We start from the raw sequence: 14,032 nt of genomic DNA on the forward strand, positions 1-14,032 counted from the left end.
CTACTCCAGCTGACACAGCTCAGCACTGTCGCCATTGTTATACCAATAGAACCCAATCCCAAGATAGAGGGGCTGAGTAAATGTGGTCTGGACTCTGTGGAGGAGGGTCATTGTGTCAGAGGAGACGCTGTAGAAGGACAGAGTACCTGCCCTGTAATCCAGGTACACTCCTAGTCTGGAAGCCTGAGGGCCTGATACTTTAGTCTCAACACTATTGTGATATAAACTATAAGCACCACTCTTGCAGTCTAACCTCCAGGACTTGTTATTGCATCCAAATATACTGCCACCACCTGACCTGCTGATGTCTTTATATGAGACTGCTGCAGCACATTGACTACCACTCCTCTCAACCTCCCAGTAAGAGCGTCCAGACAGTCCCTCTCTACACAGCACCTGATAATAGTCAGTGAATCTCTCTGGATGAACAGGATATGACTGGGCTTGTGTCATACGTGTCACCTTTCTGTTCCCCTCAGACAGAGAGAAGCAGCGGAACGCTGTGTTTGGGTCCAGTGTGAGCTGACAGGAATCTGGGAGAGAGAAGAGCAGAAACCAAATCAGAGAAATAATGGAAGTCAGATATCTAACCTGTCTTTGATGAGTCTCTCCCTCTCCTAGAGCTCTCTAGTTCTATCTCATGGTTTGTAGAGATTATCAGTGGAGATTTCTGGAGAAAGAGACTCACATCCTAAGAACTGGGCTCTGGTCTTGGGCTCTGGTGGCAGTAATACATCCACTGCATCAACTACAGACACACAAACACATTCAGAGAGAGAAAGAGAACATTCACAATACATCATATTACACATACAGTACATGTACTGCAGGGGAGGCTGGAGGAGGAAGAAATTGGAGGACAGGCTCATTGTAATGCATTGAATGAGGAATGGTGTCAAATGCTTAACATTACTCATTACATTCCATGCATTACAATGAGCCCATCCTCCAATTTCTACCTCCACCAGCCTTCACTGCTGTACTGTATACAAAGAGATGATTAGGACTGTGTTCTAAAGTTGCCTATATAAAGGGACTAGACAGTTTTAGCCTACCTATAGTTGAGATCTTAGGCCACTCCCCCTTAAGGATGTCCTCTAGTTTCTCTCTCAGCTTAGACACAGCCTCAGTCACATCTCCAAAGTACTGAAGAGGATGGATGGTGAGGCTGGGTATGTCTGAAGATACACTGGGACTGGAGAGAGAGACATAACTCTGGAGAGAGAGAGAGAGAGAAAGAGAGAGAGAGAGAGAGGGGGAGAGAGAGAGAGAGGGAGAGAGAGAGAGAGAGAGAGAGAGAGAGAGAGAGAGAGAGAGAGAAAGAGAATAAATGAATAATTGAACAGTAAGCTCCTTTCAGTATTCCAGATGGAGGGTCAGTGTAGTTACCTGGAGGAAATGGATGTGGTCCTCTGTGTGTGAAAGCTGCCCCAGCTCAGTGTCTCTCCTCCTCAGCTCAGCGATCTCCTGCTTCAGTCGCTCCAGGAGTCCTTCAGCCTGACTCACTGCTGCCTTCTGCTGGGCTCTGATCAGCTGCTTAACCTCAGAGCGCCTTCTCTCAATGGAGAGGATCAGCTCAGTAAAGATCCTCTCACTGTCCTCCACTGCTGCCTGTGCAGAGCGCTGTTAGACACACACACACACACACACACACACACACACACACACACACAGTGGGATTGCATAAATACAAGTTAAATAAAAATAATAATAAGTGGAGAATGGCTGACTGGAGGAGAGCAGTAATGGTGTGTCTCCTCTGGTCAATACTCACTGTGAGAGACTCCACAGCCTGTTGGATCTCCTTCAGTTCCTTCTGTCTCTCCTGGAGTCTCTGCTGGACCTTCTGCTGACTCATCCCCAGCTGCCTCTGTGGACAAATAGTGATATAAATGCCAGATTATATTATATGATATCATATATGTGTAGGTGTAGTGCTGAGGCACAAATGTGTACATTTCAAGCCTGCAAACTGCGACACTTTAAATGAATGTGCAATAACACTATGTGCAATATGACAACCCTAGGGTACATAAGGTTGCAGAGAATAGGAAATGTTAGAATAGGTATAGCATAGCATAGAGTACAGCACAGTGTTTTATTTGTATAGTATAGTATAGTGGATAGTGTACATAGCCTTTATTTATGTAAACCAGCTCCTTTCCCTTCTTGTTTTTTAGTTGTTTTCTTTCCTAGCACCAGGGGAGCCCCCCCTCCCAAATTTCGTTGTTTGGTACCTGTACTATATCAATGACAATAAAGACCATTCATTCATTCATTCATTCATTCATATATACAGTATATATATATATATATATATATATATATATATATATATATATATATATATATATATACTGACATTCGGCATTGGTGCACATCACCAATAATATGCCTAAAAGAATCGCAGATGAAAAAACTTAACAATAATTTTACTTTTGTGATTAATACTCATTTAAATATATCATGGAATTTGTAACTCACATGGAATACATGTACTGTACATTAAGGCAATGTTTTACTTAATTTTCTTCTTTTTTTGCAGAATATAGAGATTACAGTAAAATGATCTGATCATAAAATCCTAGTCAAATGATTATTTCAATCATTAACTCACTTTAGTGTCATGGAAATGGACTTTCAGCTCCACACCAGCCCAATAAAGGATGAATTTGTTTTAAAAACATGTAAATAGTGGTGGATTTTCTATCTTAGTGTATGTGTTCACAACTGTATATGAATATAACTTTTCTACAGCCATTAGGAGCTTCTAAAATCACAATCTCTCCTCTCCTGAACACAGCAAAGACCTAGGTTCTAGGCCCTGGACAATCTAGACAATTTGATGGCAGCTACTAGATTGTAATCAAGTGCAATACTGAAACACAACTGTGAACATTTCAAACCTGCAAACTGCGACACTTTAAATGAATGTGCAATAATACTATGTGCAATATGACAACCCTCGGGTACATAAGGTTCAGAGATAGGAAATGTTAGGATATTTATAGCATAGCATAGAGTACAGCACAGTGTTTTATTTGTATAGTATAGTGGATAGTGTACATAGCCTTTATTTATGTAAACCAGCTCTTTTTCCCTTCTTGTTTTTAGTATTTTTTTTCCTAGCACCAGGGGAGCCCCCCCTCCCAAATTTCGTTGTATGGTACCTGTACTATATCAATGACAATAAAGACCATTCATTCATTCATTCTTTCATTCTTTCATTTATAACATGAAGTTTCTCTCCTTTCTGTCAATCATTCATTCATAAACAGCTGCAGGTGGGAAGACACAGTCAGTTCTACCTTTATCAAACGAGTAGCTCTGGTTCTTACCTGTTTCTCAGTCCTTTCTGCTGCAGCTGAGACTGTATCATGGCCTTTGTGTTCATCCATGACACACAGCACACAGATACACTGCTGATCAGTACGACAGAAAACCTCCAGCAGTTTGTCATGATGAGAGCAGATCTTCTCCTGCAGCTGTGTGGAGGCTTCGACCAGCTTGTGCTTCTTAAAGGCAGGAAACTCATAGTGAGGCTGGAGGTGAGTCTCACAGTAAGAGACCAGACAAACCAGACAGGACTTGAGGGCTTTCTGCTTTCTCCCAGTACATACATCACACGCCACATCTCCAGGTCCAGCATCACAGTGAGCAGGAGGAGCAGGTTGGAGTCCTGTCTTCTTCAGTTTCTCCACTAATTCAGCCAACATCGTGTTTTTCCTCAGAACAGGCCTTGGAATGAAGCTTTCCTTGCACATGGGGCAGCTGTAGACCCCCTTCTGATCATCCTGATCCCAGCAGCCCTTAATACAGCCCATACAGTAGCTGTGTCCACAGGGAATAGTTACCGGATTCTTCAGTAGATCCAGACAGATCGGACAACTGAAGGAGTCCATGCCCTCTGCCATTTTTGCTGCAAACACTGCCAGACAGAACAGCGTCAGGACAGAGTATCAGTGATAAGTTTCGTTTCTCTAGAAATAGTTAGTGCTTTGTGGGCGGGAACACTTCCTGGTTCTGTGGCCCAATCGCTGTGTAGAGGGAGTGGTGTTGGACAGAGACCAAGAACAGTGTTCATGTTCTCGTTGACGTATTGAAATACTCATTCAACTTCCCTCTGCAGCCACCAGGGTTCCCCTAATGATCCCCACTGGATACAACTATGTACTTCCTCAAAGATAGTGTTAAAGTGAGATGGAGTTAAATTACCAGCTGTAGCCACTAGATGGCGCAGTTATACAGCTACCTCATAGCTTACTACAGAGTAGAGCAGGGAGCAGTTCGTCAGCGCAGCTCAGGGATGCCTCTCTGTCCTCTGTACTGCAGGCTGGGTCTGCAACCGAAGTTGGATTTCCGATTTGGGTAAAAAAGTGGTTACGGTTCGGTTATGGTCAGGGCTAAGATGAATGGTTTTCAGGCTCAGCGAGTCTCCGTAGTAGTCGCTCCTAAATAAATGCAGTGGTCCAGCTTCCATTCACATCGTCAGGAAGAGATTCCGTTGCACTTTGTCCTACAATGGTGATGGAGAAATGATGCAACATCCATTCCACACATGGTCGCACTAAACTAATGAAACATTAGACATAAACCACACTGATCATAAAGATAGAAATCGTTTTTATTTGGGCAGAGAAGTTTTTGACATTAGAAAAAAAGATTCAAAACGCAGAGGCATTCTACAATCATTCAAATTCAAGTAAAAACAGTCGTTTGAATGTGTGAGGTTACATTTGAGGGTTACAACCATTTCTCTGCTGGTGTAGAACTGGATTTTATACAGCCATGAAGTGTTCAACAGCTTACTAACAACAGCCATTGCACCTTCTATTACACACAAGTAAACATTTGCTTTCATAGTTTATGTTGTCTATAACATGTGATAATTCAGTGGCCAATCATGACATTGGAATTCTGAAATCAATCAAATTTATCAATGAATCAATCATTCCAATTAGTTTTCATCCTACAGGAACGGTAGAGGACTAGGATAGTACACCTCTCCAATGCCGTAAACAAACCTGTGGTCGTCTATGCACCACTTACCCCGTAGACACAGAAACACATTCATAACCTGTGATCAGTACAGAAACACATTCATAACCAGTGATCAGTACAGAAACACATTCATAACCTGTGATCAGTACAGAAACACATTCATAACCAGTGATCAGTACAGAAGGAACATTTACATGTGGACTGACAGGGAGACATCGACCATGGGAACACTATCATAGCATGGAGATTTCACATGGGAAGCATTAATCAACATACATTTTCTAGAGCATAAACTATAAACAACATTTAAGTGTCAGAAAAGGCTTCTGCCACGACAGATGTCCAACAGAATAGTTGGAATCAACACTAATATATGAACCAAGGCACTAATCTAAACATACATTATTTCTGGAACAGAGTACGTTATATTGAATATGTGATGATGATATAATGATACAACTCTGAAGACTAAATCAGATATTATTCTACAGAATAATAGGTTATGATAAAGCACCACTCTAATGGAGACCTCTACTCCAGCTGACACAGCTCAGCACTGTCGCCATAGTTACCCCAATAGAGCCCAAACCCAGGATAGAGGGGTTGAATGAATGTGGTCTGGACTCTGTGGAGGAGGGTCATTGTGTCAGAGGAGACGCTGTAGAAGGACAGAGTACCTGCCCTGTAATCCAGGTACACTCCTAGTCTGGAAGCCTGAGGGCCTGATACTTTAGTCTCAACACTATTGTGATAGAAACTATAACCACTACTATGGTAGAATAACATCCAGGACTTGTTATTGGATCCAAATTGACTGTCACCACCTGACCTGCTGATGTCTTTATATGAGACTGCTGCAGCACATTGACTACCACTCCTCTCAACCTCCCAGTAAGAGCGTCCAGACAGTCCCTCTCTACACAGCACCTGATACTGGTCAGTGAATCTCTCTGGATGACCAGGATATGACTGGGCATGTTCCATAACTGTCACCTTTCTGTTCCCCTCAGACAGAGAGAGGTATGTGTTTGATGTGTTTGGGTCCAGTGTGAGCTGACAGGAATCTGGAAGAGAGAAGAGCAGAAACCAAATCAGAGAAATAATGGAAGTCAGATATCTAACCTGTCTTTGATGAGTCTCTCCCTCTCCTAGAGCTCTCTAGTTCTATCTCATGGTTTGTAGAGATTATCAGTGGAGATTTCTGAATAAAGAGACTCACATCCTAAGAACTGGGCTCTGGTCTTGGGCTCTGGTGATAGGAATACATCCACTGCATCAACTACAGACACACAAACACATTCAGAGAGAGAGAGAAAGAGAACATTCACATCATATCATATTACACATACAGTACATGTACTGCAGGGGAGGCTGGAGGAGGAAGAAATTGGAGGACAGGCTCATTGTAATGCATTGAATGAGGAATGGTGTCAAATGCTTAACATTACTCATTACATTCCATGCATTACAATGAGCCCATCCTCCAATTTCTACCTCCACCAGCCTCCACTACTGTACTGTTTACAAAGAGATGATTAGGACTGTGTTCTAAAGTTGCCTATATAAAAGGGACTAGACAGAGTTTTAGCCCACCTATAGTTGAGATCTTAGGCCACTCCCCCTTAAGGATGTCCTCTAGTTTCTCTCTCAGCTTAGACACAGCCTCAGTCACATCTCCAAAGTACTGAAGAGGATGGATGGTGATGCTGGGTATGTCTGAAGATACACTGGGACTGGAGAGAGAGACATAACTCTGGAGAGAGAGAGAGAGAGAGAGAGAGAGAGAGAGAGAGAGAGAGAGAGAGAGAGAGAGAGAGAGAGAGAAAGGGAGAGAGAGAGGGAGAGGGAGAGAGAAAGAGAATAAATGAATAATTGAACAGTAAGCTCCTTTCAGTATTCCAGATGGAGGGTCAGTGTCGTTACCTGGAGGAAATGGATGTGGTCCTCTGTGTGTGAAAGCTGCCCCAGCTCAGTGTCTCTCCTCCTCAGCTCAGCGATCTCCTGCTTCAGTCGCTCCAGGAGTCCTTCAGCCTGACTCACAGCTGCCTTCTGCTGGGCTCTGATCAGGTCCGTCACCTCAGAGCGTCTTCTCTCAATGGAGAGGATCAGCTCAGTAAAGATCCTCTCACTGTCCTCCACTGCTGCCTGTGCAGAGCGCTGTTAGACACACACACACACACACACACACACACACACACACACACACACACACAGTCACACACAGTCACACACACACACACACACACACACAGTGGGATTGCATAAATAAAAGTTAAATAAAAATAATAATAAGTGGAGAATGGCTGACTGAAGGAGAGCAGTAATGGTGTGTCTCCTCTGGTCAATACTCACTGTGAGAGACTCCACAGCCTGTTGGATCTCCTTCAGTTCCTTCTCTCTCTCCTGGACTCTCTGCTGGACCTTCTGCTGACTCATCCCCAGCTGCCTCTGTGGACAAATAGTGATATAAATGCCAGATTATATTATATGATATCATATATACAGTATATATATACTGACATTCGGCATTGGTGCACATCACCAATAATATGCCGAAAAGAATTGCAGATGAAAAAACCTAACAATAATTTTACTTTTGTGATTAATATTCATTTAAATATATCATGACATTTGTAACTCATATGGAATACATGTACTGTACATTATGGCAATGTTTTACTTCATTTTTTAAAAAATGCAGAAATTATCTGATCATAAAATCCTGGTCAAATGATTATTTCAATCATTAACTCACTTTAGTGTCAGAGACACGGACATGGACTTTCAGCTCCACGCCAGCCCAATAAAGGATGAACAATTTGTTTAAAAAACATGTAAATAGTGGTGGACTTTCTATCTTAGTGTGTGTGTTCACAACTGTATATGAATATAACTTTTCTACAGCCATTAGGAGCTTCTAAAATCACAATCTCGCCTCTCTTTCATTTCTAACATGAAGTTTCTCTCCTTTCTGTCAATCATTCATTCATAAACAGCTGCAGGTGGGAAGACACAGTCAGTTCTACCTTTATCAAACGAGTAGCTCTGGTTCTTACCTGTTTCTCAGTCCTTTCTGCTGCAGCTGAGACTGTATCATGGCCTTTGTGTTCATCCATGACACACAGCACACAGATACACTGCTGATCAGTACGACAGAAAACCTCCAGCAGTTTGTCATGATGAGAGCAGATCTTCTCCTGCAGCTGTGTGGAGGCTTCGACCAGCTTGTGCTTCTTAAAGGCAGGAAACTCATAGTGAGGCTGGAGGTGAGTCTCACAGTAAGAGACCAGACAAACCAGACAGGACTTGAGGGCTTTCTGCTTTCTCCCAGTACAGACATCACACGCCACATCTCCAGGTCCAGCATCACAGTGAGCAGGAGGAGCAGGTTGGAGTCCTGTCTTCTTCAGTTTCTCCACTAATTCAGCCAACATCGTGTTTTTCCTCAGAACAGGCCTTGGAATGAAGCTTTCCTTGCACATGGGGCAGCTGTAGACCCCCTTCTGATCATCCTGATCCCAGCAGCCCTTAATACAGCCCATACAGTAGCTGTGTCCACAGGGAATAGTTACCGGATTCTTCAGTAGATCCAGACAGATCGGACAACTGAAGGAGTCCATGCCCTCTGCCATTTTTGCTGCAAACACTGCCAGACAGAACAGCGTCAGGACAGAGTATCAGTGATAAGTTTCGTTTCTCTAGAAATAGTTAGTGCTTTGTGGGCGGGAACACTTCCTGGTTCTGTGGCCCAATCGCTGTGTAGAGGGAGTGGTGTTGGACAGAGACCAAGAACAGTGTTCATGTTCTCGTTGACGTATTGAAATACTCATTCAACTTCCCTCTGCAGCCACCAGGGTTCCCCTAATGATCCCCACTGGATACAACTATGTACTTCCTCAAAGATAGTGTTAAAGTGAGATGGAGTTAAATTACCAGCTGTAGCCACTAGATGGCGCAGTTATACAGCTACCTCATAGCTTACTACAGAGTAGAGCAGGGAGCAGTTCGTCAGCGCAGCTCAGGGATGCCTCTCTGTCCTCTGTACTGCAGGCTGGGTCTGCAACCGAAGTTGGATTTCCGATTTGGGTAAAAAAGTGGTTACGGTTCGGTTATGGTCAGGGCTAAGATGAATGGTTTTCAGGCTCAGCGAGTCTCCGTAGTAGTCGCTCCTAAATAAATGCAGTGGTCCAGCTTCCATTCACATCGTCAGGAAGAGATTCCGTTGCACTTTGTCCTACAATGGTGATGGAGAAATGATGCAACATCCATTCCACACATGGTCGCACTAAACTAATGAAACATTAGACATAAACCACACTGATCATAAAGATAGAAATCGTTTTTATTTGGGCAGAGAAGTTTTTGACATTAGAAAAAAAGATTCAAAACGCAGAGGCATTCTACAATCATTCAAATTCAAGTAAAAACAGTCGTTTGAATGTGTGAGGTTACATTTGAGGGTTACAACCATTTCTCTGCTGGTGTAGAACTGGATTTTATACAGCCATGAAGTGTTCAACAGCTTACTAACAACAGCCATTGCACCTTCTATTACACACAAGTAAACATTTGCTTTCATAGTTTATGTTGTCTATAACATGTGATAATTCAGTGGCCAATCATGACATTGGAATTCTGAAATCAATCAAATTTATCAATGAATCAATCATTCCAATTAGTTTTCATCCTACAGGAACGGTAGAGGACTAGGATAGTACACCTCTCCAATGCCGTAAACAAACCTGTGGTCGTCTATGCACCACTTACCCCGTAGACACAGAAACACATTCATAACCTGTGATCAGTACAGAAACACATTCATAACCAGTGATCAGTACAGAAACACATTCATAACCTGTGATCAGTACAGAAACACATTCATAACCAGTGATCAGTACAGAAACACATTCATAACCTGTGATCAGTACAGAAACACATTCATAACCAGTGATCAGTACAGAAGGAACATTTACATGTGGACTGACAGGGAGACATCGACCATGGGAACACTATCATAGCATGGAGATTTCACATGGGAAGCATTAATCAACATACATTTTCTAGAGCATAAACTATAAACAACATTTAAGTGTCAGAAAAGGCTTCTGCCACGACAGATGTCCAACAGAATAGTTGGAATCAACACTAATATATGAACCAAGGCACTAATCTAAACATACATTATTTCTGGAACAGAGTACGTTATATTGAATATGTGATGATGATATAATGATACAACTCTGAAGACTAAATCAGATATTATTCTACAGAATAATAGGTTATGATAAAGCACCACTCTAATGGAGACCTCTACTCCAGCTGACACAGCTCAGCACTGTCGCCATAGTTACCCCAATAGAGCCCAAACCCAGGATAGAGGGGTTGAATGAATGTGGTCTGGACTCTGTGGAGGAGGGTCATTGTGTCAGAGGAGACGCTGTAGAAGGACAGAGTACCTGCCCTGTAATCCAGGTACACTCCTAGTCTGGAAGCCTGAGGGCCTGATACTTTAGTCTCAACACTATTGTGATAGAAACTATAACCACTACTATGGTAGAATAACATCCAGGACTTGTTATTGGATCCAAATTGACTGTCACCACCTGACCTGCTGATGTCTTTATATGAGACTGCTGCAGCACATTGACTACCACTCCTCTCAACCTCCCAGTAAGAGCGTCCAGACAGTCCCTCTCTACACAGCACCTGATACTGGTCAGTGAATCTCTCTGGATGACCAGGATATGACTGGGCATGTTCCATAACTGTCACCTTTCTGTTCCCCTCAGACAGAGAGAGGTATGTGTTTGATGTGTTTGGGTCCAGTGTGAGCTGACAGGAATCTGGAAGAGAGAAGAGCAGAAACCAAATCAGAGAAATAATGGAAGTCAGATATCTAACCTGTCTTTGATGAGTCTCTCCCTCTCCTAGAGCTCTCTAGTTCTATCTCATGGTTTGTAGAGATTATCAGTGGAGATTTCTGAATAAAGAGACTCACATCCTAAGAACTGGGCTCTGGTCTTGGGCTCTGGTGATAGGAATACATCCACTGCATCAACTACAGACACACAAACACATTCAGAGAGAGAGAGAAAGAGAACATTCACATCATATCATATTACACATACAGTACATGTACTGCAGGGGAGGCTGGAGGAGGAAGAAATTGGAGGACAGGCTCATTGTAATGCATTGAATGAGGAATGGTGTCAAATGCTTAACATTACTCATTACATTCCATGCATTACAATGAGCCCATCCTCCAATTTCTACCTCCACCAGCCTCCACTACTGTACTGTTTACAAAGAGATGATTAGGACTGTGTTCTAAAGTTGCCTATATAAAAGGGACTAGACAGAGTTTTAGCCCACCTATAGTTGAGATCTTAGGCCACTCCCCCTTAAGGATGTCCTCTAGTTTCTCTCTCAGCTTAGACACAGCCTCAGTCACATCTCCAAAGTACTGAAGAGGATGGATGGTGATGCTGGGTATGTCTGAAGATACACTGGGACTGGAGAGAGAGACATAACTCTGGAGAGAGAGAGAGAGAGAGAGAGAGAGAGAGAGAGAGAGAGAGAGAGAGAGAGAGAGAGAGAGAGAGAGAGAGAAAGGGAGAGAGAGAGGGAGAGGGAGAGAGAAAGAGAATAAATGAATAATTGAACAGTAAGCTCCTTTCAGTATTCCAGATGGAGGGTCAGTGTCGTTACCTGGAGGAAATGGATGTGGTCCTCTGTGTGTGAAAGCTGCCCCAGCTCAGTGTCTCTCCTCCTCAGCTCAGCGATCTCCTGCTTCAGTCGCTCCAGGAGTCCTTCAGCCTGACTCACAGCTGCCTTCTGCTGGGCTCTGATCAGGTCCGTCACCTCAGAGCGTCTTCTCTCAATGGAGAGGATCAGCTCAGTAAAGATCCTCTCACTGTCCTCCACTGCTGCCTGTGCAGAGCGCTGTTAGACACACACACACACACACACACACACACACACACACACACACACACACACAGTCACACACAGTCACACACACACACACACACACACACACAGTGGGATTGCATAAATAAAAGTTAAATAAAAATAATAATAAGTGGAGAATGGCTGACTGAAGGAGAGCAGTAATGGTGTGTCTCCTCTGGTCAATACTCACTGTGAGAGACTCCACAGCCTGTTGGATCTCCTTCAGTTCCTTCTCTCTCTCCTGGACTCTCTGCTGGACCTTCTGCTGACTCATCCCCAGCTGCCTCTGTGGACAAATAGTGATATAAATGCCAGATTATATTATATGATATCATATATACAGTATATATATACTGACATTCGGCATTGGTGCACATCACCAATAATATGCCGAAAAGAATTGCAGATGAAAAAACCTAACAATAATTTTACTTTTGTGATTAATATTCATTTAAATATATCATGACATTTGTAACTCATATGGAATACATGTACTGTACATTATGGCAATGTTTTACTTCATTTTTTAAAAAATGCAGAAATTATCTGATCATAAAATCCTGGTCAAATGATTATTTCAATCATTAACTCACTTTAGTGTCAGAGACACGGACATGGACTTTCAGCTCCACGCCAGCCCAATAAAGGATGAACAATTTGTTTAAAAAACATGTAAATAGTGGTGGACTTTCTATCTTAGTGTGTGTGTTCACAACTGTATATGAATATAACTTTTCTACAGCCATTAGGAGCTTCTAAAATCACAATCTCGCCTCTCTTTCATTTCTAACATGAAGTTTCTCTCCTTTCTGTCAATCATTCATTCATAAACAGCTGCAGGTGGGAAGACACAGTCAGTTCTACCTTTATCAAACGAGTAGCTCTGGTTCTTACCTGTTTCTCAGTCCTTTCTGCTGCAGCTGAGACTGTATCATGGCCTTTGTGTTCATCCATGACACACAGCACACAGATACACTGCTGATCAGTACGACAGAAAACCTCCAGCAGTTTGTCATGATGAGAGCAGATCTTCTCCTGCAGCTGTGTGGAGGCTTCGACCAGCTTGTGCTTCTTAAAGGCAGGAAACTCATAGTGAGGCTGGAGGTGAGTCTCACAGTAAGAGACCAGACAAACCAGACAGGACTTGAGGGCTTTCTGCTTTCTCCCAGTACAGACATCACACGCCACATCTCCAGGTCCAGCATCACAGTGAGCAGGAGGAGCAGGTTGGAGTCCTGTCTTCTTCAGTTTCTCCACTAATTCAGCCAACATCGTGTTTTTCCTCAGAACAGGCCTTGGAATGAAGCTTTCCTTGCACATGGGGCAGCTGTAGACCCCCTTCTGATCATCCTGATCCCAGCAGCCCTTAATACAGCCCATACAGTAGCTGTGTCCACAGGGAATAGTTACCGGATTCTTCAGTAGATCCAGACAGATCGGACAACTGAAGGAGTCCATGCCCTCTGCCATTTTTGCTGCAAACACTGCCAGACAGAACAGCGTCAGGACAGAGTATCAGTGATAAGTTTCGTTTCTCTAGAAATAGTTAGTGCTTTGTGGGCGGGAACACTTCCTGGTTCTGTGGCCCAATCGCTGTGTAGAGGGAGTGGTGTTGGACAGAGACCAAGAACAGTGTTCATGTTAGAGTTGACGTATTGAAATACTCATTCAACTTCCCTCTGCAGCCACCAGGGTTCCCCTAATGATCCCCACTGGATACAACTATGTACTTCCTCAAAGATTGTGTTAATGTGAGATGGAGTTAAATTACCAGCTGTAGCCACTAGATGGCGCAGTTATACAGCTACCTCAGAGCTTACTACAGAGTAGAGCAGGGAGCAGTTCGTCAGCGCAGCTCAGGGATGCCTCTCTGTCCTCTGTACTGCAGGCTGGGTCTGCAACCGAAGTTGGATTTCCGATTTGGGTAAAAAAGTGGTTACGGTTCGGTTATGGTCAGGGCTGAGATGAATGGTTTTCAGGTTCAGCGAGTCTCCGTAGTAGTCGCTCCTAAATAAATGCAGTGGTCCAGCTTCCATTCACATCGTCAGGAAGAGATTCCGTTGCACTTTGTCCTACAATG

The 14,032-nt window shown here is 43.2% G+C and overlaps 2 protein-coding genes across 3 annotated transcripts; both read right to left on the bottom strand.

The window, feature by feature from the left end:
- On the bottom strand, positions 1-13,422 carry LOC308155780 (uncharacterized protein; the record flags this gene model as incomplete). The annotated part of the gene is made up of 12 exons (XM_080529153.1): positions 1-533; positions 689-748; positions 1,056-1,215; positions 1,390-1,623; positions 1,775-1,870; positions 3,339-3,928; positions 10,326-10,844; positions 11,000-11,059; positions 11,374-11,533; positions 11,710-11,943; positions 12,143-12,238; positions 12,847-13,422. The coding sequence occupies 12 exons, from the start codon at positions 13,420-13,422 to the stop codon at positions 1-3; spliced, it is 3,318 nt and encodes a 1,105-aa protein (XP_080385279.1).
- On the bottom strand, positions 4,637-8,633 carry LOC308156559 (tripartite motif-containing protein 16-like; the record flags this gene model as incomplete). 2 transcript variants are annotated; one of them, XR_013937421.1, is made up of 7 exons in its annotated part: positions 4,637-5,137; positions 5,168-6,065; positions 6,221-6,280; positions 6,595-6,754; positions 6,925-7,158; positions 7,354-7,449; positions 8,058-8,633. XR_013937421.1 is itself a non-coding variant. In XM_080529927.1 (6 exons), 6 exons carry the CDS (start codon positions 8,631-8,633, stop codon positions 5,533-5,535), a joined length of 1,659 nt encoding a protein of 552 aa, XP_080386053.1. In that variant the 3' UTR covers positions 4,637-5,532. The 2 variants fall into 2 exon arrangements, 1 of the variants encoding a protein (XP_080386053.1); XM_080529927.1 differs by having other exon boundaries at positions 4,637-6,065.
- Positions 13,423-14,032: the final 610 nt, after the last annotated feature.

This window comes from Nansenia antarctica (genome assembly GCF_963989245.1).
Source record: "Nansenia antarctica genome assembly, chromosome: 4".
In the NCBI taxonomy this organism is placed as follows: Eukaryota; Metazoa; Chordata; class Actinopteri; order Argentiniformes; family Microstomatidae; genus Nansenia; species Nansenia antarctica.